The sequence below is a fragment of the Mercenaria mercenaria genome, chromosome 19 (genome assembly GCF_021730395.1).
Source record: "Mercenaria mercenaria strain notata chromosome 19, MADL_Memer_1, whole genome shotgun sequence".
Lineage (NCBI taxonomy): Eukaryota > Metazoa > Mollusca > Bivalvia > Venerida > Veneridae > Mercenaria > Mercenaria mercenaria.
The window spans coordinates 26645823-26670955 of NC_069379.1; the positions used below are offsets into that span (position 1 = coordinate 26645823).

Sequence of the window (25133 nt, forward strand, 5' to 3'; positions counted from 1 at the left end):
CAGTAAATGATCATTATTGTTTCAAGCGTCAGACAAGTAAAGGTCAAGGTCACCGTCGCTTCGAGACTGAAAATGGAAAAGCTAATTTGTGACAGCGACAACTTGTTTCATTTCCGGCTGGTGTATAACAAATTTAAATGAAGAATTAGCATTGGATGGTATTTGGCGGTTACTGTTTCTAAAAATTGAGAAATGGCTTCCACCCAATATCAAAAGTTGTCGGTAACTTGCTGTGTAGATACCTTTTATCAAACACAAAGGTTTAGAATGTATCTGAGGGTCTCTCGGATCAAGATCAAGGTCACTATTACTAATAATAGAAAAGAAATAGGTTCCGTTCAATAACTTTAGTTTGAAATGAAATAGCTCAATTAATCTGCAGAGCTTATAAGTACCTCTGTGGCGTAGTGATCTAGAGCGTTGGGCCAAAGTGATCTTTTGTGCTGATGGATTGCGTTTCAAATCCGAGTCATGGTCATTTTAATGTCAGTAGGTCAAGGTCAAAATCACAGTTACTAAAATAGATTTTTTCATTGTGATCATCAACCAGACTGAATACGGTTTCAGCTCAGTAACTTGAGAAGATTAAAACCAACTATTTAGGATGATTGTGTGGTCAGTAGTTGACCTCTTGTTTTCAAGATATGTAGCTCATAGGACATGATTAAAATGTCTGAATACAGTTTCCGCTCAAAAGCTGATGAAGCTTTGAGCCTTCAGTAGTAAAACTTCTCAGGATGATTGCCTGTGGTCAGTATACACACTGGCCATAGCTTTATCAGATCAAGTGGTTCCAACGTTGTTTGAACGGTGAATTTTACGCCGATCAGATGGAGAAATATGGCCGATACTACAAATTTCCGGTATTGAAAGCATGATTTAATGGAATTTCTACCCGTTAAATAACGAATCAAATGAAACCAATGGGTGCACCTGGAGCGCAAATGTGTCTATATTTTAGCACATGTGTCTATTTAGCTGAGGTTTGTGCCGTTTATTCAAACACTTCTGTACAGTCCGGCGGGGGAAGGAGATTTTTGACAGTTTTTGACAATATCGCCTCGAATATAGTGTTTATCGGAAGCAAGTAACTGTTAAATCACTTTTTGTGTAAAGGACTACCTCTTAAAACAAAGCGTGTGTATTTTCATAGAATTATTCAGGGTTGTTTCTGAACAATCGGCCGTAAACCTAATGCAACGCCGTTTCGAGTGGGCCGCTATGCAACGCAATCAAGTGGATACCGTTCTGTGTCTTACTTGCGAAGTCTTATCCGTCTTAAAAACAGTCATTAAAGCCTAACAATGATTAAATTTAGTGACTTTTATATCATTATAATGATCCCACCGTTTCTAATATCTTGTACTAAATACATATAATACATTTTAATGCTCGCTTAACATTTAACATATTTTTGCGGACTTGTCAAAAACATCAACACAAAAACATAAAGCAAGGGTGAACATCGAACAATATCATTAAGTAAGTAATAGTAATAGTTCGTAAAAAACAAGAACCAGTTCAAGGACATTTATCTCCTCCACGAATGGTACTGAACAGCATGCCAAAAGCGGGTGGACTCTTTATGAGGATTGTTCAAATATGAATGCATCTGAGCACATAAAATGTATCCTTGACAGATTTCAATGAAAATTTTAATTGATCCCCTGGAAGTATTCACCTTCAACAGATTTGCAAAATTTCAGTCTTCTGATCCAATCCTTGAAGCCTTTTTCGTAGTGTTTTCTAGGTATACTATGAAGACACTGGAATATTGCAGAACCGAGGTGTTTGCGCTGCACAAAGTTTCGACCAGAAAGGTATTTTTGCGCCTTGGGAACAAAAAGAAGTCACACGGGGCAGGGACAGGTGAATAAGGAGGGTGATGAAGGGAGTACAACAACCTTTTCCTGCTTCAGAAAGTCTTGTACAATAGACGCCTTGTGCGATGACGCGTTTTCATGTAGCAGTCTGACATTAGCCAAACCAGTTGCGGGTCTTCGAGTTTTGAAATATTTCTTTAGTTTTCGAAGAACTTTAGTCTTGTTAAACTTCGAATTTACGGATTGGCCTTTAGGTACAGCAACCTGAATGACAGGACCCTGAGTTGTGAAGAATATGGCATACATTACCTTCTTGACACTCATGGTCCGCTTTGCAATGCATGGTCTTTTGCCAGACTTTGTTGCCCATATTTTGTTCTGAATCTTTCGTTTGGGCTCAAAAAAGTGAACCAATGTCTCTAGACCAGTGACGACATTTGCGAAAGATCGTGCATTGTAATTTGAAATCTGTTTAAGCAACAAGTTTGCGCATTGCACGCGTGCCTTTTCCTGCTCATCTGTCAACAGATAGGGAATCCATATAGCACAGATCTTTCTCATTTTCAAATTACGTTTCAGAACTGTATGAGCTGCTCTTATGAGATGCCAACCATACTAGCTATTTGTCTAGCGGTGTATCTTGCATCAGTAGCAACTATTTCTTTCACTCTAGCAACCACCTTGGCAGACGTTGCTGTTTTCGGTCGACGGCCATGTGGTTCATCTTCTGTTGAAACTAACCAACATTTGAATTTCTTAAACCAACGAATAACTGTCGAAAAATATATTTCATTATGCCCATAAACAGAACATATATCATCAAGAATGTCTTTACACCCTATGCCAAGAACACAACGGTTCTTAATACAGGACCGTACGGCGTACGCTGACCTTCTTCCAACAATTTTTGTATTAGTATACACGAGTAGGCAATGTTAGCGAGCGATAGACACAGCTAAAGTGAACGGATTTTAATGGGTGTGGTATCAATGTATAAATGAACAAATAAAATACAGACACCAATGAAAGAAAATAAACGGACTAGCAATACTAAGAGAGACGTGTTACACTTGTACTATTTAACTGTTTCCAACAAAACTTTTTTTTCGTTGGTGTCTGTATTTCATTTGTATTTTGATTTTTAAACGGCGACCATAGAGTTTTATTACATCGTTTCTGTTTTATGGAGGACAAATAAAATCTTGCCTTTTCCCTGGCCAATTTTAACGGTCTCTGTGATTTATCTCTCTGAAAATAAATGAACGTTTCACCAGGAATATGAATGAAAATATATACAAACAACTGATCAATACTTTTATCATGGACTTTATTTATTTTGTATGAACAGCTTAAATGCACAACAAATCAATAATGAAATCGCAGTGTATTGGTTTTAAGGGACTAAAAGTAACCAACTGTAACTATACTGATTTAAAGAGTCAACCCGAGTTTGGCATGCTGTTCAGTACCATTCGTGGAGGAGAAAAATATCCGTGAACTGGTTCTTATTTTTACGAACTAATACTATTATTTACTTAATGATATTGTTTGATGTTCATCCTTGCTTTATGTTTATGTGTTGATGTTTTTGACAAGTCCGCAAAAATATGTTGAATGTTAAGCGAGCATAAAAATGTAAAACTACAATATATTAGAAATGGCGGGATCAATATGATGATATTAAACTATCCAGATTAATTTATTCATTGTTAGGCTTTGAAAATAATGACTGTTTTTAAGACGGATAAGACTTCGCAAGTAAGACACAGAACGGTATCCACTTGCTTGCGTTGCATAGCGACCCACTCGAAACGGCGTTGCATTAGGTTTTCGGCTGATTGTTCAGAAACAACCCTGAATAATTCTATGAAAATACATACACTTTGTTTTAAGAGGAAGCCCTTTACATAAAAAGTGTTTTAACAGTTACTTGCTCCCGAAAAACACTAAATTTGAGGCGATATTGTCAAAAACTGTCAAAAATCTCCTTCCCCCGCCGGACTGTACAGAAGTGTTTGAATAAACGGCACAAATCTCAGTTAAATAGACACACGTGCTAAAATATAGACACATTCGTGCTCCAGGTGCACCCATCGTTTTCATTTGATTCGTTATTTAACGGGTAGAAATTCCTTTAAATCATATTTACAATTCCGGAAAATAGTAGTATCGGCCATATTTCTCCATCTGATCGGCGTAAAATTCACCGTTCAAACAACGTTGGAACCACTTGATCTGATAAAGCTATGGCCAGTGTGAGTATATGACCTTACTGTTTTGCGGCCAATGATCAAGTTCGCAGTGACCTTCAGACTAAAACCACTTTCACTTCAATAAGAGGTCAATCGTACATATAAAAGCATAATAGTTTTCTTTGTTAATTGGTGTTAATTGACATTTACACAATTTGTGCTGAAAGCAGGCTAGAAGGAGCTAAGAATATTTGAACAACAGAAACACAAAAAAACGGCTTACATTTTATATTTTGCCAAACGCATCATAATCCAAGACAGCGATTTCGGATAACAATTACAAAGTTTTAAATTATTCTATTGAACATGAATATATAAAAAAACACAAGCAAAATAAGTAAATGAAAGAATAAAGGGATAATATATAGGGACAAATTGATGAGTCTGGGAAAAATAATTACTAGAATATTAACATTATCACACGGCTGAACTAAAATAAATAAGATATATGAAAACGTTATGATTACAAAATCACCTGTATATCAGTCTATATAATATAAAATATAAATAAAAAGTTAGATAATTTCTAACCAGCCAATAGGCTAATCCCCTGTGAAATTATTGCACTAAGTGTGCCATTAAAGACAGCTCTTTGGTAAACACCTGATATGCAAAGCTCATACGCAGGTAACGTGGTATGCATTCTACTTGGCCTAAAACTCTGTAAAAGTATCACAACGAATACAAGAAATGTCACTTTGATTAATAAAAATGTTTGTTACTCTGCTAACTGGATTCAGTTCAGTCCAAGTTTTTAGCACAGTTGGGATAATTTTGGGACGTTCGTTTTTGTGTGCTAATTTTACTCACGTATGAGAGAGGTATTATCCTATATTCTCAGAAAAAATAGGTTCAATCTATGTCTGAAATTACTATTATAAAAACTTATGTTGCGTTACATATTGTATGAAATGTAGGGAAAAAAACTTCAGTTGCGAAAATGTAATATGTTAAACAAGAGATTATTTGTTTTAGAAAAAAATCAACAGTATAGAAATACCTTACTGAAGGTTTAACAATCGCTTTCCATATGCATTAAATGGATTATAGGACACAGAAAAGATATAAGGAAGTTGACGCGTATGTCATTCCGTATGATTATGTATTCGGCATTCTTCGGGCGGACATGACTTCCCGTATTAACCGGAAAGTGCCGAAGTTGCATATGGAGAAAACGTGTTTTGCCGACTGTGATTATGTGTCTACCAGATTAAGTCATGGTTATAATGATGGTTTAAAATAGGAACAACTTGTAGAAACAGTCAAAAATGAAATAACAGAAATTATCACATTTAGTTATCACAAATGTACATCACAATTACACCTCAGTCTGTAAATGTTTGATATGACAACAATAAAGAGATAAAGCTACAATCTACATATACAATAAGTGTAAATGAGTGAAACACCAAGGTGATCTAAATTCAAATTTAAAAACGAATAAAAAGAACGTCGACAGTAATACAGAGGTCGACAGTAAAACAGACATTCGACAGTTCAGCGAATGTACTTCATCGTCTATTTTAGACATAACTTTCAATTATCTTACGATAAAAACTTAAACTGAATTATCTGTAAAACTTCTAGGTTATAAACAAGAAAACGATGTCTATTATCATTTTATATCATTTATACTTCTGGTAAAACTATTTCATAAAAAACTGTTGCGATAATCTAAACATAAATTCTAGCTTCAAGTTTTGAATATTGAAAAAAACAAGATGGTCATCAAGACCCTGGATCGCTCACCTGAGTAATATGAGCTACATGTTTCAAAAATCAAACTGATGCTAAAACATTAAGAAAGTCAGTAGGTCATATTCATGGTCAATGAAAGTCAGTTTTAAGATCGCTGTGCAAAACTGTGCATGTCTTCCAAATTTCAAGGCTGTATCTTAAAACATAAGAAAGTAGGTCAGCAGGTCAAGGTCACAGTCAAGTGATATCATGTTACTTGGGATCATCAGGTAATTATAATTAAACAGTTTAGGAAATAGGATCAGATAATTTTTAAGTACTTTTCCTATATAACTCATATACACCCCAGGGGTATAATTTGAACGATTTTGGTAGAAAACTATAAGAAAATATTACAAACAAATATCAAAGGCCTAGGTCTTGTGGTTTCTGACAAGAAGATTTTTAAAGTCTTTTCCTATATATGTAAAACTTGGGACCCCCGGGACCGGGCCATATTTGACCCTAGGGGATAATTTGAACAATCTTGGTAGAGGACCACTAGATGACGCTACATACAAAATATCAAAACCCCAGGCCATGTGGTTTTGTACAAGAAGATTTTCAAAGTTTTCCCTATATAAGTCTATATAAACCGTATGACCCCCCGGGGCGGAGCCATATTTTATCCTAGGGGGATAATTTGAACAATCTTGGTAGGTAGAGGACCACTAGATGATGCTACATACCAGATATCAAAGCCCTAGGCCCTGTTGTTTTGTACAAGAAGATTTTTAAAGTTTTTTTCCCTTTCGGTTACCATGGCAACCAGAGTTCTACATAGAATTCAATTCTTTGAACAATTTTGAAAGGGGGTCATCCAAGGATCCTTCTTGTGAAGTTTGGTGTGATTCTGCCCAGTGATTTTCAAGAAGAAGTTTTTTTATAGAAAATGCTGACGGACACACAACACACGACGCACGACGGACGACGGACATTGAGCGGTCACAAAAGCTCACCATGACCCTTTGGCTCAAGTGAGCTAAAAAGCAAACATGTCTTCTGCCAATAGGTTGTTCAACTTTCTTCAACACTGCTTGACATTGAACACCACATACATTTGGTTTGAACTATGTTAGAATAGCTAAGTGCAAGAAAAACAACAATAAATATTAAGTATTAAGTTCCTTTTTATAAAGAGTATCAGGATTTGCTTGGGGTTCAAACAATTCCCCTAATCACTATGTTGATTCTGATTAGCCTCGATTTCATTCTCCAATCACTGACTTGATTCTGAATAGCCTCGATTTCGACCTCCAATCACTTGGACATTTTCTGTTTCTTAGCACGTTTCAATGTATTTTTCGACCAATTATCGAACCTTTCTTTTACGCTTGTGTAGAACTTCGGGTCCTTGCAGTAGACGCGCACCAGTTGTTCTGCAAAGTCCTTCGGCAGTAACAAAGATACCTTAAAAATAAACAAACTGCCATTTACAAATGAATTTTAAATGTGGAGTGTTCGTATAAACTAAACGATAATTCGGATCATTAAACAGTTATGACAGTTTGGCGTTTCGGAAAATGACAAATCTCTTAATGATGGACAAATGTCTGAAAAAAAACTCAGGGACATATACATTTTTATATTATTTTAACCAAATGAAAGACAATATGTCAATTTAAAACTGTGAGAAGTTTCATGAAAGCTATATTCAAGACTTTTTGTGTATTAAAATCTGTGATTTTCTCATAAACTCTCAATGTGAAGACCTGACTGAGAACCATACTCTTCAAACAGTCTAGCCAAAACTCAAGCTCATTACTGGTCATTTTTCTTAAAATATCTTGATGTTTTAAAACTCGAGATGAACATGCAAAACTACCTTCACGATCTATTAAATAGAAGACAAGTTTGAGCAATTTTGTCTATTGCAAACATGAAGAAAAGCTGGTTTATCAATTTTAAATGCAAAATAAGAAAAGACAAAGCATAATTAGTTGAACTTGCACGTCCCTTGTTTTAAACAGAATTGAACGTTTATATGTAAAAGACTTAAATCTTACATTTTGTTAAAGGATAGATAGTTGAAACTTGACGCTAAGCAGTGTGACATATGCACTTACCACTTGCCCTAGACAGTTTGTATATTATGATCATATTTAAAGGCCAATGACTCATTTTTCTATACTTTAAAGATATATCATTCCAAAGCATATATTTGAAAATAAATATCTACACATCAAAAATCAAAAAGATATAACGGTATGATGTTTATACAATGCTATTAAATACTGGAAGTTGTTTTTTTTTTTTTGTTTTGTTTTTTAAATGACTTTTGCTAGATATGACAATAAATTGTGACTGCAGCTCTACATTCGTAGTTAGTTTATATATTTGACCAATTTAGATACATTTGATGAAGATTTTCTAAATTTTGATAAATATCTGATTATAAGATATAGCATATAACATCTTTAATTAACAGAAAAACAGAAAATATTTTTACATCTTCTTTGTGTCTTGGTTCTGCCTTATCCGGTTCTTCCTTGGAGTAGAAGTTGACGAAGTCTATTGGATTCATATCCTTCTTCCCGTAATTGAGATTAACAAGCTTAAAATATATAACATTGTGCTCATAACTGAGGTTAACAAACTTAAAATCTATAACATTGTGCTCATAATTGAGGTTAACAAGCTTAAAATACAGTATTTTGCTCATAATTGAGGTTAACAAGCTTAAAATATATAAAATTATGCTCATATTTGAGGTTAACAAGCTTAAAATACAGTATTTTGCTCATATTTGAGGTTGACAAGCTTAAAATATATATTATTGTATTATTGTGCTCATATTTGAGTTTAACAAGCTTAACATACAGTATTTTGCTCATAATTGAGATTAACAAGCTTGAAATATAGTATCTCGCTCATAATTGAGGTTAACGAGCTTAAAATACAGTAGAACACGAAATGTCCCCCTTGATGTATCCAGTAATTGCACAAGGACCAGAAATTATTTGGTCACTGTACACAAAAGTTGTACTGTTCTGGGTCAATGTGACCTTGACCTTTGACCTCTAAATCAATAGGGATCAATCTGCTGGTCATGACAAAACTCCCTATCAAGTTTCCTGATCCTAGGCAAAAGCGTTCTCAAGTTACGGTTCAGAATTGGTCTAACTGTTCCGAATCACTGTGACCTTGACCTTTAACCTACTGACCTCAAAATCGATAGAAATCATCTGCTGGTCATGATCAACCTCCCTATCAAATTTCAGGATCCTAGACCTAGGCGTTCTTGAGTTATCACCCAGAAACTGTTTCACTGTTCTGGGTCACTGTGACCTTGACCTTTGACCTACTGACCTTAAAATCAATAGGGATCCTTTGCTGGTCATGACCAACCTCTCTATTACCTATTACGTTTCGTGATCCTAGGCCTAAGGGTTCTCAAGTTATTGTCCATAAACTGTTTAACTGTTCCGGGTCACTGTGACCTTGACCTTTAACATACTGACCTAAAAGTCATTTGCTGGTCATGACCAATCTCCTTATCAACTTTCATGATCCTAGGCCCAAGCGTTCTTGAGTTATCATCCAGACACCGTTTACATGTTCCGGGTCACTGTGACCTTGACCTTTGACCTACTAACCTCAAAGTCTATAAGAGTTATTTGCTGGTCATGACCAACCTCTCTATCAGCTTTCATGATCCTAGGCCTTGAGTTATCATTCGGAAACAGTTTAATTATTCCTGGTCACTGTGACATTGACCTTTGACTTACTGAACTCAAAATCAATAGGGGTCATCTGCTGGTCATGACAAACCTCCCAAAATTTTATTGATCCTAGACCCAAGCGTTCTTGAGTTATCATCCGGAAACGGATTGGTCTACGGACCGACCGACCGACCAGCAGCTGCAAAACAATGAACCCCTTCTTCTATGAAAGAGGGAATAAATACAGTATCTCGCTCATGACTGAGGTTAATTAACAAGCTTGAAATATAGTATATATCTCGCTCATAATTGAGGTTAACAAGCTTGAAATGTAGTATCTCGCTCATAATTAAGGTTAACACGCTTGAAATATAGTATCTCGCTCATAATTGAGGTTAACAAGCTTGAAATGTAGTATCTCGCTCAGTATTGAGGTTAACAAGCTTGAAATGTAGTATCTCGCTCAGTATTGCGGTTAAAAAGCTTGAAATGTAGTATCTCGCTCATAATTAAGGTTAACAAGCTTGAAATATAGTATCTCGTTCATAATTGAGGTTAACAAGCTTGAAATGTAGTATCTCGCTCATAATTAAGGTTAACACGCTTGAAATATAATATCTCGCTCATAATTGAGGTTAACAAGCTTGAAATGTAGTATCTCGCTCAGTATTGAGGTTAACAAGCTTGAAATGTAGTATCTCGCTCAGTATTGCGGTTAAAAAGCTTGAAATGTAGTATCTCGCTCATAATTAAGGTTAACAAGCTTGAAATATAGTATCTCGTTCATAATTGAGGTTAACAAGCTTGAAATGTAGTATCTCGCTCATAATTAAGGTTAACACGCTTGAAATATAATATCTCGCTCATAATTGAGGTTAACAAGCTTGAAATGTAGTATCTCGCTCAGTATTGAGGTTAACAAGCTTGAAATGTAGTATCTCGCTCAGTATTGCGGTTAAAAAGCTTGAAATGTAGTATCTCGCTCATAATTAAGGTTAACAAGCTTGAAATATAGTATCTCGTTCATAATTGAGGTTAACAAGCTTGAAATGTAGTATCTCGCTCATAATTAAGGTTAACACGCTTGAAATATAATATCTCGCTCATAATTGAGGTTAACAAGCTTGAAATGTAGTATCTCGCTCAGTATTGAGGTTAACAAGCTTGAAATATAGTCCTCGCTCGTAATCGAAAATATAGTATTTCGCTCTCTTTGTATAACACGATAATGTGTCCAGTAACGTTTACTGTATAACTTAACTGGTAATAACGATAACCATAATTGAAGAGAAAATTATGGGCGCGTACCTCACAATCGTGGAAAACTAGAAGTATCAGTCTTGCTAAGTGTGCTTATACATTGTAGTTACCAAAGCACGTAGAGTCTTTATAAAACTTAAATGATAAGCGGTAGGAAATTACACAATATCACCAAACTTTCTGCGATGATATATATATTTCTAGAATTGTTTTTTGAATTATCGCATGTTTTGTCCCACATAATCGGATTGTGATTGGACGTCGTCCCACATGCTTTCTGTCAGGATACATATTGCAAGATCAAGTTATCTGAATGATTGGAGTGTGATTAGACAATATCCCACATACTTTCAGTAATGATGCATTTACTCAAATAATCAGCTCATGACTGGACGTTATCCTGAATACTTTAAGCGAAGATACGCGGTTACCTGCATAATAGTAACCGGCCGGTGATTTGACGATAACCCGCAAGCTTTCAACGATGTTACATTTTGCTAGAACAAGTAATTTGAATAATCAGCCTGTGACTGGGCAGCAATCCCATATACTATACTGAGCGATGATACTTATTATCAAATCAAATTATTTGATTAATCGGGTTAAGACTGGACGTAATCCCACATACATCCAGCGAGGTTACATTTTGCTAAAACAGAGCGCCTCCGTGTCAGAGTGGTTAAAGTCGCTGACTTCAAATCACTTGCCCCTCACCGATGTGGGTTCGAGCCTCACTCGGCGTTGAATTCTTTATGTGATGAAGCCATCCAGCTTGCTTACGGAAGGTCGATAATGCTACCCAGGTGCCCGTTCATGATGAAATAATGTACAGAGGGGCACCTGGGGTCTTCCTCCACCATCAAAGCTGGAAAGTCGCCATATGACCTATCACTGTGTCGGTGCAACAAAAAAAATGCTAAAACAATTAATTCGAACAATCGCAATATGATTGAACCATTTCCTACATATCTAAGTGATAATACATATGACTATCTAACGAGTTATTCGGAATAAGAGCAATTGATTGCATTTTACATGTCCCTCAGAAGTTAGAATACATACGTCTATGATAGTATTGCCATCTTCTGTGTCGCTGGTAACATTTCCGATGTCTTTTTTAACATCAGTCTAAAATAAGGAAAGCGTATAGCAGAAATATTCTCAAAACTGTCAAATTGTATATTCAACACGGATAATTATTTTACGATATTTTCAAATTCCCTAAGTAATGCTATCATTTACTTTTCCTTGCGAATATATTACGGTCATTACATGTATACTCAAATTAATGTATACTTATTTCTGCCATGTTGTTTACAATATAATACGTATTTCAAGTTTAATTAAGATAGGGATCAAGATAATAACATAATTATTAGAAGTATTTGAGAACTTTAACTAAGATACCTCGTCTTTAAACGTGTTGTGGGCGAATCTTTTTTCTCCGACAAGTTTATACAAATCCCTTCTTAAAACACGCAGAAGGATGTTTTTGGATTTTATCATATTTGAATCAGAACTCCTACTCCCAAGAATATTGTAAATGACGCCATCATTCAGAAGGCTATAAGCCTCCATATCATCTATTGCCTCGGACATTTTACGTTGTTTCCTGAAATCAAATTGACCAGGTGTAAATTATCATCTCAATATTTATACACATATAAGTGTAAAGTCACACCTTTGAATTTTCTAGTTTTAACTTACTCATGTAACTCAGCATATTAAATATTAGGCTGGTCAATTCAATTTTTTGTGTTAAACTAATTCCAACATAAATTTTTTGGTGTGGAATGGGTAGTTTGTAAGGTTATTAAACAGCAAAAACTCCTAAAAAATATCATGACACATTTTTGAGATATGGTCGTCACTGTGGATCTAATGCTGTATTGTTCTAATGGTATACTATAGCATACAAATTTGCTTTAAAAATCAGAAACAAAAGTATTTTAAGATTTCTAGCATGTTTAGTATTGTGCCATCTTTGTCAAAAAAACGTCTAGGTGTCAAAATTTAGTTAAAAAGGGTTGAACACCAATCACGTGCATCCCAAAGTCAGAAACAAGAAAGAAAACTTTCATAGCGGAAACGTTAAACAAAAAATGTAATTACAATGTTACTGCAGATGGGTGGGGTACTTAATAACATCAATATTTGCTCGAAAATCACAAACAGTTACAATACTTATTCGTTAAATGATTCTTGAATTGCTTTATTTTGTAATCCATACAAGTGAATAATGAATTGATACTTATATTTCGTTGTTTTTTTACTTTAGATAAATTTGCAATACTTTGTTTAATAGTAATTAAAATCTAAAAGAAGCTACCCTTAATTATCACCTAATTTTCAGACTTTGGCTTGGTTTTCTTTTGAGATCTCATCCTATATTGCATAAGTAACTAAAGATTATAAATGATCAATAAAACCTTATGTTGAAATAAGTTTAAGGTTCTGACATTAAATGGCCTAGTAGGTAGGATGATATATGAATACATGTAGTTTTTACCCGTTCTGTCCAGGAAATGTAATGAAGTCATTAGCTAACACGAGCGCTTCAGATATCCTGAAATATATTTTATTTTAGAATAAGCAATCTTTCACTGAAACACTAACTCTTTTCAAGTCGATTTAAGAATGGACTGTACCGCAGTTCATTTTCCAATAATTGATCGTAAACCTCCGTTTAGGTAAACAGTTTTGAAAATCCGCCTATGAAAACAGACTTGTACTTCGCAAAATTTTAAATATGACAGATAAATTACTCATCCGATTTAACAGCGAAGTTGAGAAAAACAAGAGGGCCATGAAGGCCCTGTATCGCTCACCTGACTTATTGACCTAAAGATCATCAAGATTAACATTCTGACCAAGTTTCATTAAGATATGGCATAAATGTGGCCTCTAAAGTGTTGACTAGCTTTTTCTTAGATTTGACCTGGTGACCTAGTTTTTAACCCGACATGACCCAGATTCGAAATTGACCTAAGGATCATCAAGTTTAACATTCTGACTAAGTTTCATGAAGATACAGTCATAAATGTGGCCTCTACAGTGTTAACAAGCTTTTCCTTTGATTTGACCTAGTGACCTAGTTTTTGATCCCAACTGACCCAGATATGAACTTGACCTATAGATCATCAAGATTAACATTCTGACCAAGTTTTATTCAGATATGGTCCTAAATGTGGCCTCTAAAGTGTTAACTAGCTTTTCCTTTGATCTGACCCGGTGACCTTGTTTTTGACCCAACATGACCTAGAATCAAACTTGACCTACAGATCATCAAGTTTAATATTCTGACTAAGTTTCATGAAGATACAGTCATAAATGTAGCCTCTAGAGTGTTTATAAGCTTTTCCTTTGATTTGACCTAGTTTTTGACCCCACCTGATCCAGATTTGAACTTGACCTATAGATCATCAAGACTAACATTTTGACTAAGTTTCATTAAGATATGGTCATAAATGTGGCCTTTACCGTGTAAACTAGCTTTTCCTTTGATTTGACCCGGTGACCTAGTTTTTGATTCTACATGACCCAGATTCAAACTGGACCTTGAGATCATCAAGATTAACATTCTGATTAAGTTTCATGAAGATATAGTCATAAATGTGGCCTCTACAGTGTTAACAAGCTTTCCTTTGATTTGACCTGGTGACCTAGTTTTTGATCCCAGATGACCCAATATCAAACTTATCCAAGACTTTATTGAGGATAACACTCTGACCAAGTTTCATTAAGATTGGGCCAAAATTGTGACCTCTCGAGTGTTAACAAGCTTTTCCTTTGATTTGACCTGGTGACCTAGTTTTTGACCCCAGATGACCCAATATCAAACTCTTCTAAGATTTTATTGAGTGCAACATTCTGACAAAGTTTCATTAAGATTGGGCCAAAATTGTGACCTCTAGGGTGTTAACAAGCTTTTCCTTTGATTTGACCTGGTGACCTTGTTTTTGACCCCAGATGACCCAATACCAAACTCTTCCAAGATTTTATTGTGGGTAACATTCTGACCAGTTTCATTAAGATTGGGCCAAAATTGTGGTCTCTAGAGTGTTAACAAACTTTTCCTTTGATTTGACCTAGTGACCTAGTTTTTGACCTTAGATGACCCAATATCAAACTCATCCAAGATTTTATTTAGGATAACATTCTGACCAAGTTTCATCAAGATTGGGCCAGAAATGTGACCTCTAGAGTGTTAACAGTCAAATTGTTGACGACGGACGGACGGACGGACGACGACGGACGACGGACACAGGGCGATCACAAAAGCTCACCTTTGAGCACTTCGTGCTCAGGTGAGCTAATAATGATGATCGTAAAACTTACATATATTCAATGATATTGTTTGTCTTGTGTTGATACGCCCTGTTATGGAGTAAGTATCGGGTATGAAACATATCGTACAGGTTGGCAGCCTCCTTAAATGTATAAAGATATCAAGGTGTCATTAATGGATCTGTGTATGGCGATAAAAATACAAAAAGAAGTAAAATTTCAATGTAAAAGATTTTGTTAAAGCGTGTTTCAAATTATGTTAGCTCTTTTAAATGTATTTTGAATTTCTTCTGAAACCGCGATTTACACTACGTTAATTATACTCAATTTTATTGTTCTCTTCAGCCTCATTTACAGCTAACCAACCTTTAAGCACTCTGATTTTGTTTATGGGGCAAGCGGTTGATTGTCTAGTCATCTACCTTACACATTTTTTGAATATTTCGTTTTCTGTTGAAAATCAACATGTTATGGAATACGCCGTTTAGTGTAATCAACGAAATATAAAATCACCATTGGTTTAACATGGAAAGTTTTGCTAAAACTCTTATTTCCGTACTAAAAACTGAATATTTGTAATGCCTAGGATAGACCAGCCGATTCCTGCTCATTGGACACCGCAGTAACATTGCTATAGAAAAAATTGATTATTATCATGATTATTATGATAATTATGGTATTGAAATACTTCCGGGTCGTTATACCATAGAAAGTAGTTCCTTAAAAATAAGACTGCCCAGAATTTAAAGCCATTCCTATTTTGACTGGTAACATGTTAAATTTATTTATTCACATTGTAGACACTTTGTGTCATTTTCGTCTTTAACAGCTGTTTTGTCTGTTTTCTATGGTGGCTGATTTTTGCCATGTGGTACTGGCGTGTTGGCGAGGCGGTAAACCGAAAACACGAAAACAAGTAAACTCTACACATTTTACACTAAAACATGACATTAAGAGGACGCCGACGAGTTTTCGTGTTGGTGGGTATGAATATGTCGTGTTGGTGTTAAAGCTAGAAATATCCTTAGAAAGGAATCAAGAATATAATCTCAATGTTGTTTTCCAAAATAAAGCTTAGAAAAAAAAAGTATTACGGATCCATGTCTATGCTACTTTGCTTACGGTTCCTATCCTATCTGGTAAACACGCCCACTTAGAATCTGGTGGGCACTTCGCACGCTGTAAGCTAATGACTACTAATAAGGCCCTAATTATATATGCGTTAATGGACAAACTAAATCTGTCAATTTGGGTCCCAACATATACACAGTGACTGTATCTAACATGACTGCAGGGGTGATTCCTTATTCTTTATTCCCTGCTCAGATAAGGAATAAGGTACTAATACTTTGTTTCCTATTCAGAGAAAACTTTGTAAAAGCAATGAGAAAATGATTTCTATTCGTGGTTAAAATCAGATTCACAAGATAAAACAACATGTTATATTTACCATCTTACTTCTTTAACCTCCCTTTATTGCTAAATGTATACATATCTTTTTACTTAATTCTTAAAACATGTTCACTTATCTTCATTTATTCGATTGTTAATTTAATATTCCATACCTTATCTGCCTTCCTCCATTTTTCACTGTAGCCTGTCTGCCTTTGTTGCTTTATAAATATTACCTTATTCCTTAAATACATCTGCCTTCCTTCTTTCTCAGGTTACCTTATTCAAATAAATATCTGCCTTGTTAACTTTTTCCAACCCATATCTTCCTTTTCATTTATCGTTGTTAACTTATTCAAACACGTATCTTCCTTTTTTTCATTTAACATTGTTACCTTTTTCCAGTACATATCTTCCTTTTTTCATTTATCATTGTTACCTTATCCCTAAAACATACTTTCTTTTTTTCATCTATCAGTGTTACCTTATTCCTATAACATATCTGTCTTTCTCTTTCTCCATCGACATCGACATCAATCACCCTTGCGAAAGCTATACATCGATTGTGATTGAAGTTGTTTCCAATGCCAAGCATGTGACAGTCACGTGCAAAGTAGTCCCATTTGTCAACATCTATACCATTCCGTTTGTTTGACACAATCTGTAAAACAGGTTGATGTCTCATACAGTTTCAGCTTATAAATATAAATACAATAGAATAGAAGGACACAGAAGCCCCTTCCGCCCCCCCCCCCCCCCCCCCACACACACACACATACTGTATAGCAAAAACTATCAAATGGCCATAGCTGCAGTAACAATATTCACAGAAAAAAATCTTTCCTTTATCTCTAATACTGTGTGTGCGTGTGGGGAGGGTGGAGGGGGGGAGCGAGTAGGACACACAATACTTTTCTCTATAGTCTATATAGCAAAAACTATCAAAGGCCATAACTGCGGTAGAAATAGTCAAAGAACTTCAACGATGGTTATATTTAAAAAAGATACCTTAAATACTCTTTTTAGTTCATCGTCACAAAACAATTATGTTGTGCTAAATTTCACCATTTTTATAATCAATTTTGACATTATTTGCGAATGGACTGTTACGACACTTCAAGGATATTTTAATAAACATAAAAGCAACACCTCCGTGCAAAAATATCATAGAATTTCTGAAAAATATATTTTTCTAAATTATTATTCCGTCCAATTTTTACAATAGGAAAAATATAGTTTAGGCAGTAAAACTTGACGTTCTCAAAGATATCTAAAAATTCAAAAAGACCTTACTTCAACCTCGGAGACCTTTAGATTGATGTATTGTTCATATTTGGATCTTACAAAATAAAGCCACAATTCATTAAAAACGTTGGTTACGGATTATATGGATCTAACTAGATCAAACCAGTATTCCAGACAAAATGTCCAAATTGTAGTTTGTTCTGTATGGGAGCAAACTTAAATTAAAACACAATTAGTAATATGAAGCGTGCGAGAATGATGTTGAATCATTAAAATAGTAGTTGTAGTTGAAAATGGATACTATAGTATCCGTAATTGTGTTTACAATTGCAGTTTTCTTCCATGTAGAACAAACTATGGGAGCAAACTTAAATTAAACCACAATTAGTAATATGAAGCGTGCAAGAATGATGTTGAATCATTAAACTAGTAGTTGTAGTTGAAAAGGGATACTATAGTATCCGTAATTGTGTTTACAATTGCAGTTTTCTTCCATGTAGAACAAACTGCAACTATGTTTTGTATTATTTCCTATACAGAGACGTCAATATTACCTATTCTTACATGGCTCAGTCTGATTGCCAGTTAAACAAAGACGAAGTTCAAGCTTTGTATATTCTGCGATAAACAATGGTTGACGCACATGCTGATAAGACAGTAATTTGACGTCAATTTTGACGTCAAATTGCTGCATGACGTCCGGTTCATTATTACTCGGAAAAATGTAAAACCAACATAATTTTTATCAAACTATTTCAATGAACATAAAAAATGAAAACAATCAAGACCTCTCTGTGCTTCGTCGTCTAATTTACCACAGTTTTTTGTTCGGATGCTTATATATCAAACCACACGGGCTTAAGCCCTTGTGTTTCAGTTCCTGCGCATCTGAACCCTGAACCGTAATAAACTAGATGGCAGACCAACCGATGGCCTTGATTATTTGTTAAGGTAAATATACAGTCATCACCCCTTAAAATTTACCTCGTACAAGAATCCTTTCTCTTTTGGCCTTCCTTTATACTTCCATTCCTGGAAACAACAAAATAAATGCAAAACGTTGTTTTTGTTGTTTTTTTTTTCTAAAATTTTCCAGTTATAAACAAATAGTGAAAAAGCAAGAAGTGTGTGGTTAATTAATATAATTTTATTGAAATTTTACTTCTACTTTCAAGCATTATACATTGTATTTACCAAAGCACGTAATTGTACGGTATCTCCAAACATTTTGTGATGATGTGGCGAGATATTTTTTTTTATTTATCACATGTTTTGTCCAAGATACTTATAAACCGATTGTGATTGGACGTCGTTTTACATGCTTTCTGTCATAATACATGTTACAAGATCAACTTATCTGAATGATTGGACTGTAATTAGACAGTATCACACATACTTTTAGTAATGATGCATTTACTTAAATCACCAAATCATGACTGGACATTATCCCTAATACTTTATTGCCAGTTTCATTTACCTGCATAAGAGTGATAAAATATTGCAAGGAGGGGTATCCTGTTGTATAAATTTTGTTTATACGGGGTTACTCTCTTATCCAATGGACAGGCTGCGTCTATGATAAGTGACCATAAAATAAATAGCCGTATTTTTCAGATAGGAATGTCACTTTATATGTGTGTAAAATATATTTGTATCGCCACAACCAGAAGTCCAAGTTCAAATTACAAATTTCGATATTGACTCTTCAATAAACAGCATTAACTTGTTACACAAAAATCTGCATGAAATTCAATGTTAAGCATATTTCTTCCTATCTACGTCGCAGTTCTTTTCCATAAAAAGCTCTTTCGGTGTTTTTATATCAAATTGCACACAGGTATTGTGTTTTATATCATATACTGGCAAATAAACGTTACCTTGCGAAGCTCCTCTGGTTTTAATGTTACGATTAGTTCCTCTATGAATGTTCGGTCTTTAGATGTGATTCCTTGTTTTTCAAATTCCTCCTGAAGGCCATCGTTTACTTTTAACATGTAACGAAACATATCTACAGATCCATTTTCATGCTGAAGAATACAATTTCATTTGTTGCACTCACCTTAATAATTATAAACCTTATCAATTAAAACCTTTCATCATTATATATGTTGATAAATATTTCGTACATCAATACATCAAAAAGATATGTTTCCATCTTTTAGAAAGAAATTTGAGAAAAACAGCCAACTTGCTCTTGTATTTATAACTGCTAAACTATTTTAATAAATACTTGAATCACTCTATGGTGGTCGATCAGCCGTCTCTACCCCATGTATTTCGTCATATGACTTAAAATGTGTTTAACGATTCAATTTCCATATCCCCCGCCTCCACAAAAAAATAGTCAGAAACCATGTAACAAGTTACCTCCCATTTTTCCTTTCGTAATTTAGGAATTATCGTTTTGTCAAAGAGATGTGAAAATGGTCCATGACCTAAAGTAAACATACAAAAAAAATAAAATACATGACAAACCATCGGTAATGTAAAACATAAATACGCAATTTAGAGTATGTTTGGTTCTGATAATTTTTGTTTCGAAAATTTTGTGGGCAAACTTTATAGTGGAAATGTTCTTATACGTTGTAATATTTTTTCTTTTCAATCTATACCACAAACCATCCCCAGGAAAAATCAACAACATTTCCACACCCTATCGAAATTCGAATGGGATGTTGTTGTTGTTGTTTTTGTTTTTTTTTTTTCAAGTGAAACGGAAAATACGTTAAGTCAAAAAGACATATCGTTATTTTTTTAGGTATTTCGTAAATAATTGTTATGACATTTCTCTTCAAAGAAAGGTACTATATCTAAAGCTTTACCGAGATCATGACACAATCCTGCCACTTCTACGCACAGTATATCTGCCGGAGTAATTTTAAATTTTTCCTCGAGGTCCTCAAATTCCTTTTCCTTTAGAGCTCGTACCAGCCGTCCAGCCAAGTGGCAAACCCTTAAACATTATACCATATCAAAAGCAAGATATTTTTAAGGCAAACTTTAAAGACCTGCACACACAACTTGTAAATTCAAGCTATTGTTGCTGTATTCATTCTTTCACCAATTGCTTAGATGGATTTTCGGATAAAATATGGATGAAAAACATAAAAAAACTAGGCCTAATTGCAATGACAACATCAAAAATTATGAATATAATGCTTTTTGTACTCTTACTTGGATCATTTGCGCACTAATATCTCATCAAATCATCTGTTATATTTTTAACCGGATATTCGACACCAGCGTGACTGTGAGACAATGACCATATGCGGTTTCAAAGTCTGTATGTAGAGATATCTTTGCCAGTTAAAGTATGTTTGACATTTCTTTTTTATCAAATGAACCATATATGCATTAACTATTTCGTCCACACTACCTTTATTTTCGATCTTGCAGACAATATTGTGAAAATTTGCAGACTGGCGTTTTGTTAGAATTGTAATACTGTTTAGAGTTATATATGACTTAATTCGAAAAGTGCATACATTGACAGTTATCTTACAAAAGCCTTTGATATTATAGAACAACAAATTTTATTTCCTTTAGATTAACCCTTTTTTAATTATATACTGAGATACTATTCTTGTACTGTTCACAATTACAGATCCAGATTACCCGATTGAATGTTCGAATCTGTTGTGTGCGGCTCCAGGATAGACGAAATAGGCGCCGCCCAGCTGCTTTATGAATCTCAGACGTTGGAACTGCGGCGTGTCGACGATCCTCACACAAAGGGGATGTAACTCTATATTTCCATGGATAGGATCGTTAAATACCTGGATTAAGTATTATAAACCCATGTTGACTAAGACAGAAGTGATAAAAATCTAAATGAATTTCACTTATGAGCCTGACACTGCTTGAGTAAGCTTACTTTATCCGTCCGTCCGTCCGTCCGTCCGCCTACCTCCATAATATAATACAGAGCATTTTTTTCACCAATGCGATTTCTCTCATATTAAAACTGTGTTTGTCCTGTCACATAATAAGTCTGACATGTATAAACAAACGGTAAATGCCATCCGTTTCATTTCTACCTTGATGCAATATTTCTCTTAATTACCTTTGCATCATGATCAATATAACGCTAAAATCTTAAAATCTCATAACTCTCAAAACTCTCAAAACTTCATGTTGGTATGTAAACCAAGTGAACGGGGTACACGATGACGTCTTTAACAAATATATACCAGATCTTTGTTCAATAAATAAACATGCTATCACAGGCAAACATGAAAAACTAAATTAAATATTTATTCGTAAATCCTCTCTAGCTTAAATTGGGGATAACATCTTATTTATTTAATCATTTTAGGTATACACTACAAATGAAATCTCATTTTTTTGTGGATTTAACAAGAAAATATGAGTAAGCTTTACTTTTCTATCTTTTTCCATTTTTGACAAGTTTAATTCCTCAGTGTGGCGTTTATTCCACCCGTCTCACTTTTACTTCTTCCTCTGAAAATACAGCAATATTGGCGTTTATTCCACTCGTCTCACATTTACTTCTCCCTCTGAAAATACAGCAATATTGGCGTTTATTCCACCCGTCTCAAAATCTACTTTTCAACTTGGCCTTTAGTCCACCCGCCTCACGATTACTATTCGACTGAAAATATACATTGCAATTTGCCTTTATTCCATCGTGTCACATTTACTTCTTCTCTAAAAATACAGCAATACTGGCCTTTATTCCATCCTTCTCACATTTTCTTTTCCACTAAAATATAGCAGTATGTGGAGAAGTAAATGTGAAACTAAAAATATAGGAATAAGTTACCAACGGGGCCTAAAACAAACCCAAAACATTTCGCGCCTCTTGTGATCCAAGTCTGGCAAAATCTACGGAAGCCGAGAACAAGCTACTGTTATAATAACTATATTTTATAAACAATTTCAGTTTCAGCTTTATTGGAAATCAGCAATACATTTGCCACCTGGCAAAGACAATCATATATACATGAAAGTGAGCATATTTAAAAATTATCATGAGCAAAACAAAGCAACAGTTAACGATCAGTAAAATTGTGAATGTAGCCAGTCTATATCCTGTGTTCAATATTACAATCAGTTCCCTGGGAAAATCTCTAAAATAGACCGGCATTTGTCACTTTTACACAGAATAAAAGAAAAATTACAAAAGCTTAAATTTTGTTACAAATTCTTTATTATCAGTCTAGTGTCTAGTCTAAATATGCAGTAATTGCCTATTTTTCTCATATATGAAATTTGAGCATAACATAACTTTAAAACCATTATTGGATAAACACAGAAATATAGATAGGGAATACACATACATTACCAGACAACTTGATGCGGAACGGAAATGTTTAATGACTAATGTTACATTTTTTTCACATCTACATAAAGAGGTTACATATCAAATGAAATGAAGATCAATAATATATTCTCTACAAAAAACAGATGTTTATTTGACAAAGAAATGTAATTGATATATCACATTAAAGGAATCAATACGCAACGACTACATTATAGATGGAGACGCTTAAATGGCTATTAGATTACAATTATACATGTCATGATTAATAGAATAGTCTTGTATTTCATAATCTACAAATAACTTTTCAGTTTTCAGTTAAAACTTACCATGTCATCATTGATTTCTCAACGTGTTTTTGTTTATTTCCCCCTTTTTAGATATCATAATTTTCTCCACTGTTGTATGTGAGCATGCCTAGTAATATACCCACTTAATGTCTCACAGTTTAATCGCTATGCGCGACTATGCATGTCACAGAGTATGAACAGATCGTTTTTAAAAGGTCACGGCTTAAAACATGATCGATAAACACAGAAAATGTAAAAATACATGCTTAAACTGGTCCGATTAGTTTAATAATCTCCACTTTAACCTATTCACTGAGATAATATATCGTTCTGCATACAGTGGGTGAGGGTTTCCAATAATAAGAGAAACACAAATGTACGGTGTTTCGTCAAGGTGCAAACAAATGCGATGCGAATATTCGATTTGATTGCCCGATAATACGAAGTGAATAATGGATGCGAGACGCGAAGGTACGATACTATGGCGCGAAAATACGACGCCAAAACACGATTGGAAGACGCGAATTCAACATCGCACTTTGCATCTTTTTTTTTTTTGCGTTTCGCATCGTATTATCGCAATAACGCCCCTAGACATAAGGGAAAAAATTCATCATTACCATGCGGTAGTGCGATATAAACATTATTGCTTTGAAACTGTCATACTTTCGTAATATCACCCTTTAGTCGAAGGGACGGAAATACAATCGTACGATATGAAAAATAAAATGTGCAAGTGCGATATTAACATTGCACTTTCATAATATCGCCCTTAATACGAAGATAGAGTGCGATAACGCGAAGCGAATGTGCGATATTAACATCGCGCCATCGCATCGTATTATCACACTCTCGCACTTACAATCAGCAGACTGAAGGGGCGAACCAACGATATCTCTATTGGAATATGGTACAAATGAAAAGGAAACAAATACATATACAAGATGTTTTACCTTGTAAAGATTTAAGGAAGATAAAAAGCAACAGGAAAACTAAGTCTGTAAACAACTAGAGTACCTGCAATATTATACTCGGTCTTAAATATTATATAAGTCTTCAACGTAAGTTTCTTTAATTGTTTTCCATAAGAATCCTTTGTTTTATATTTAAATCATAAGGTGTTTCGGTAGGAGCCACCATGTTTCGTCCCTTCGACCTGTAGATTAGTATGACGAAGAAAACTGGATGTTCACATCGTTTTTCGCATCGTATTATCGCACTTTCGTCCCATCCACCAAAAGGCAATATTACGAATTGCATACTAGTATTCGTATCGCACCTTCGCATCGTATCATCGCACTTTTGTCCCATCCACCTAAGGGTGATATTACGAATTGCATATTCGCAACGTACCTTCGCATCGTCGTATCGCACTTTCGTCCCATCCACAAAAAGGCAATATTACGAATTGCATGTTCGCATCGTACCTTCGCATCTTTGCATCGTATTATCGCATCTTCGTCCCATCCACCTAAGGGCGATATTACGAACTGCATATTTGCATCGTACCTTCGCATCGTGTAATAGCACTACCGCCCTTCTTATCTACAGGACGAAAGAGCGAAACAACAATGGCCCTAACAGAACACCGTAAAACAATTTTCAAACCACGATTTATTTCTTAAGCACAATAATGTAATTTCTTATCATAATATTTATCCTTTCAATCACATATTGCGAACAATATGTTCTCTTATAGATATATAATGAATCAATGATGTAAGATCACAGAAATAAACATCACTTACCTCTTTACACAATATTTCAACGTTAGAATTGATGCTTGATCAGAATTAGACAGCAGATGTTCGCAGATAAGCACATTTCACGTCACCGATAAGGGAACAACCAGTGATGTTTGCAATATTCAGTTTACACAAATATTCTTTCAGTTATCAAACGAA

The 25133-nt window shown here is 34.8% G+C and overlaps 1 protein-coding gene across 2 annotated transcripts; it reads right to left on the reverse strand.

Moving 5' to 3' along the window:
- Positions 1-4515: 4515 nt before the first annotated feature.
- On the reverse strand, positions 4516-25112 carry LOC128550880 (deoxynucleoside triphosphate triphosphohydrolase SAMHD1-like). Of its 2 annotated transcripts, none has more exons than XM_053530831.1 (14): positions 24978-25112; positions 22039-22175; positions 21274-21434; positions 20481-20611; positions 20026-20093; positions 19536-19685; positions 18643-18690; positions 16898-17074; positions 15073-15164; positions 13244-13300; positions 12142-12346; positions 11797-11862; positions 8262-8366; positions 4516-7222 (listed from the first exon to the last, which is right to left on the reverse strand). In XM_053530831.1, the coding sequence occupies exons 2-14, from the start codon at positions 22054-22056 to the stop codon at positions 7073-7075; spliced, it is 1428 nt and encodes a 475-aa protein (XP_053386806.1). In that variant the 5' UTR covers positions 22057-22175; positions 24978-25112; the 3' UTR covers positions 4516-7072. The 2 variants fall into 2 exon arrangements, with proteins under 2 accessions (XP_053386806.1, XP_053386807.1); XM_053530832.1 differs by having other exon boundaries at positions 22039-22119; positions 24978-25086.
- Positions 25113-25133: the final 21 nt, after the last annotated feature.

Bases quoted from the DNA above. Each gene is read 5' to 3' on its own strand.
- LOC128550880 (XM_053530831.1), bottom strand. The intron at 13,301-15,072 runs GTAAGTTTTACG...AATATATTTCAG, and splicing joins AACAATATCATTGAATATAT to GATATCTGAAGCGCTCGTGT. The intron at 11,863-12,141 runs GTATCTTAGTTA...TCCTTATTTTAG, and splicing joins ACAACACGTTTAAAGACGAG to ACTGATGTTAAAAAAGACAT.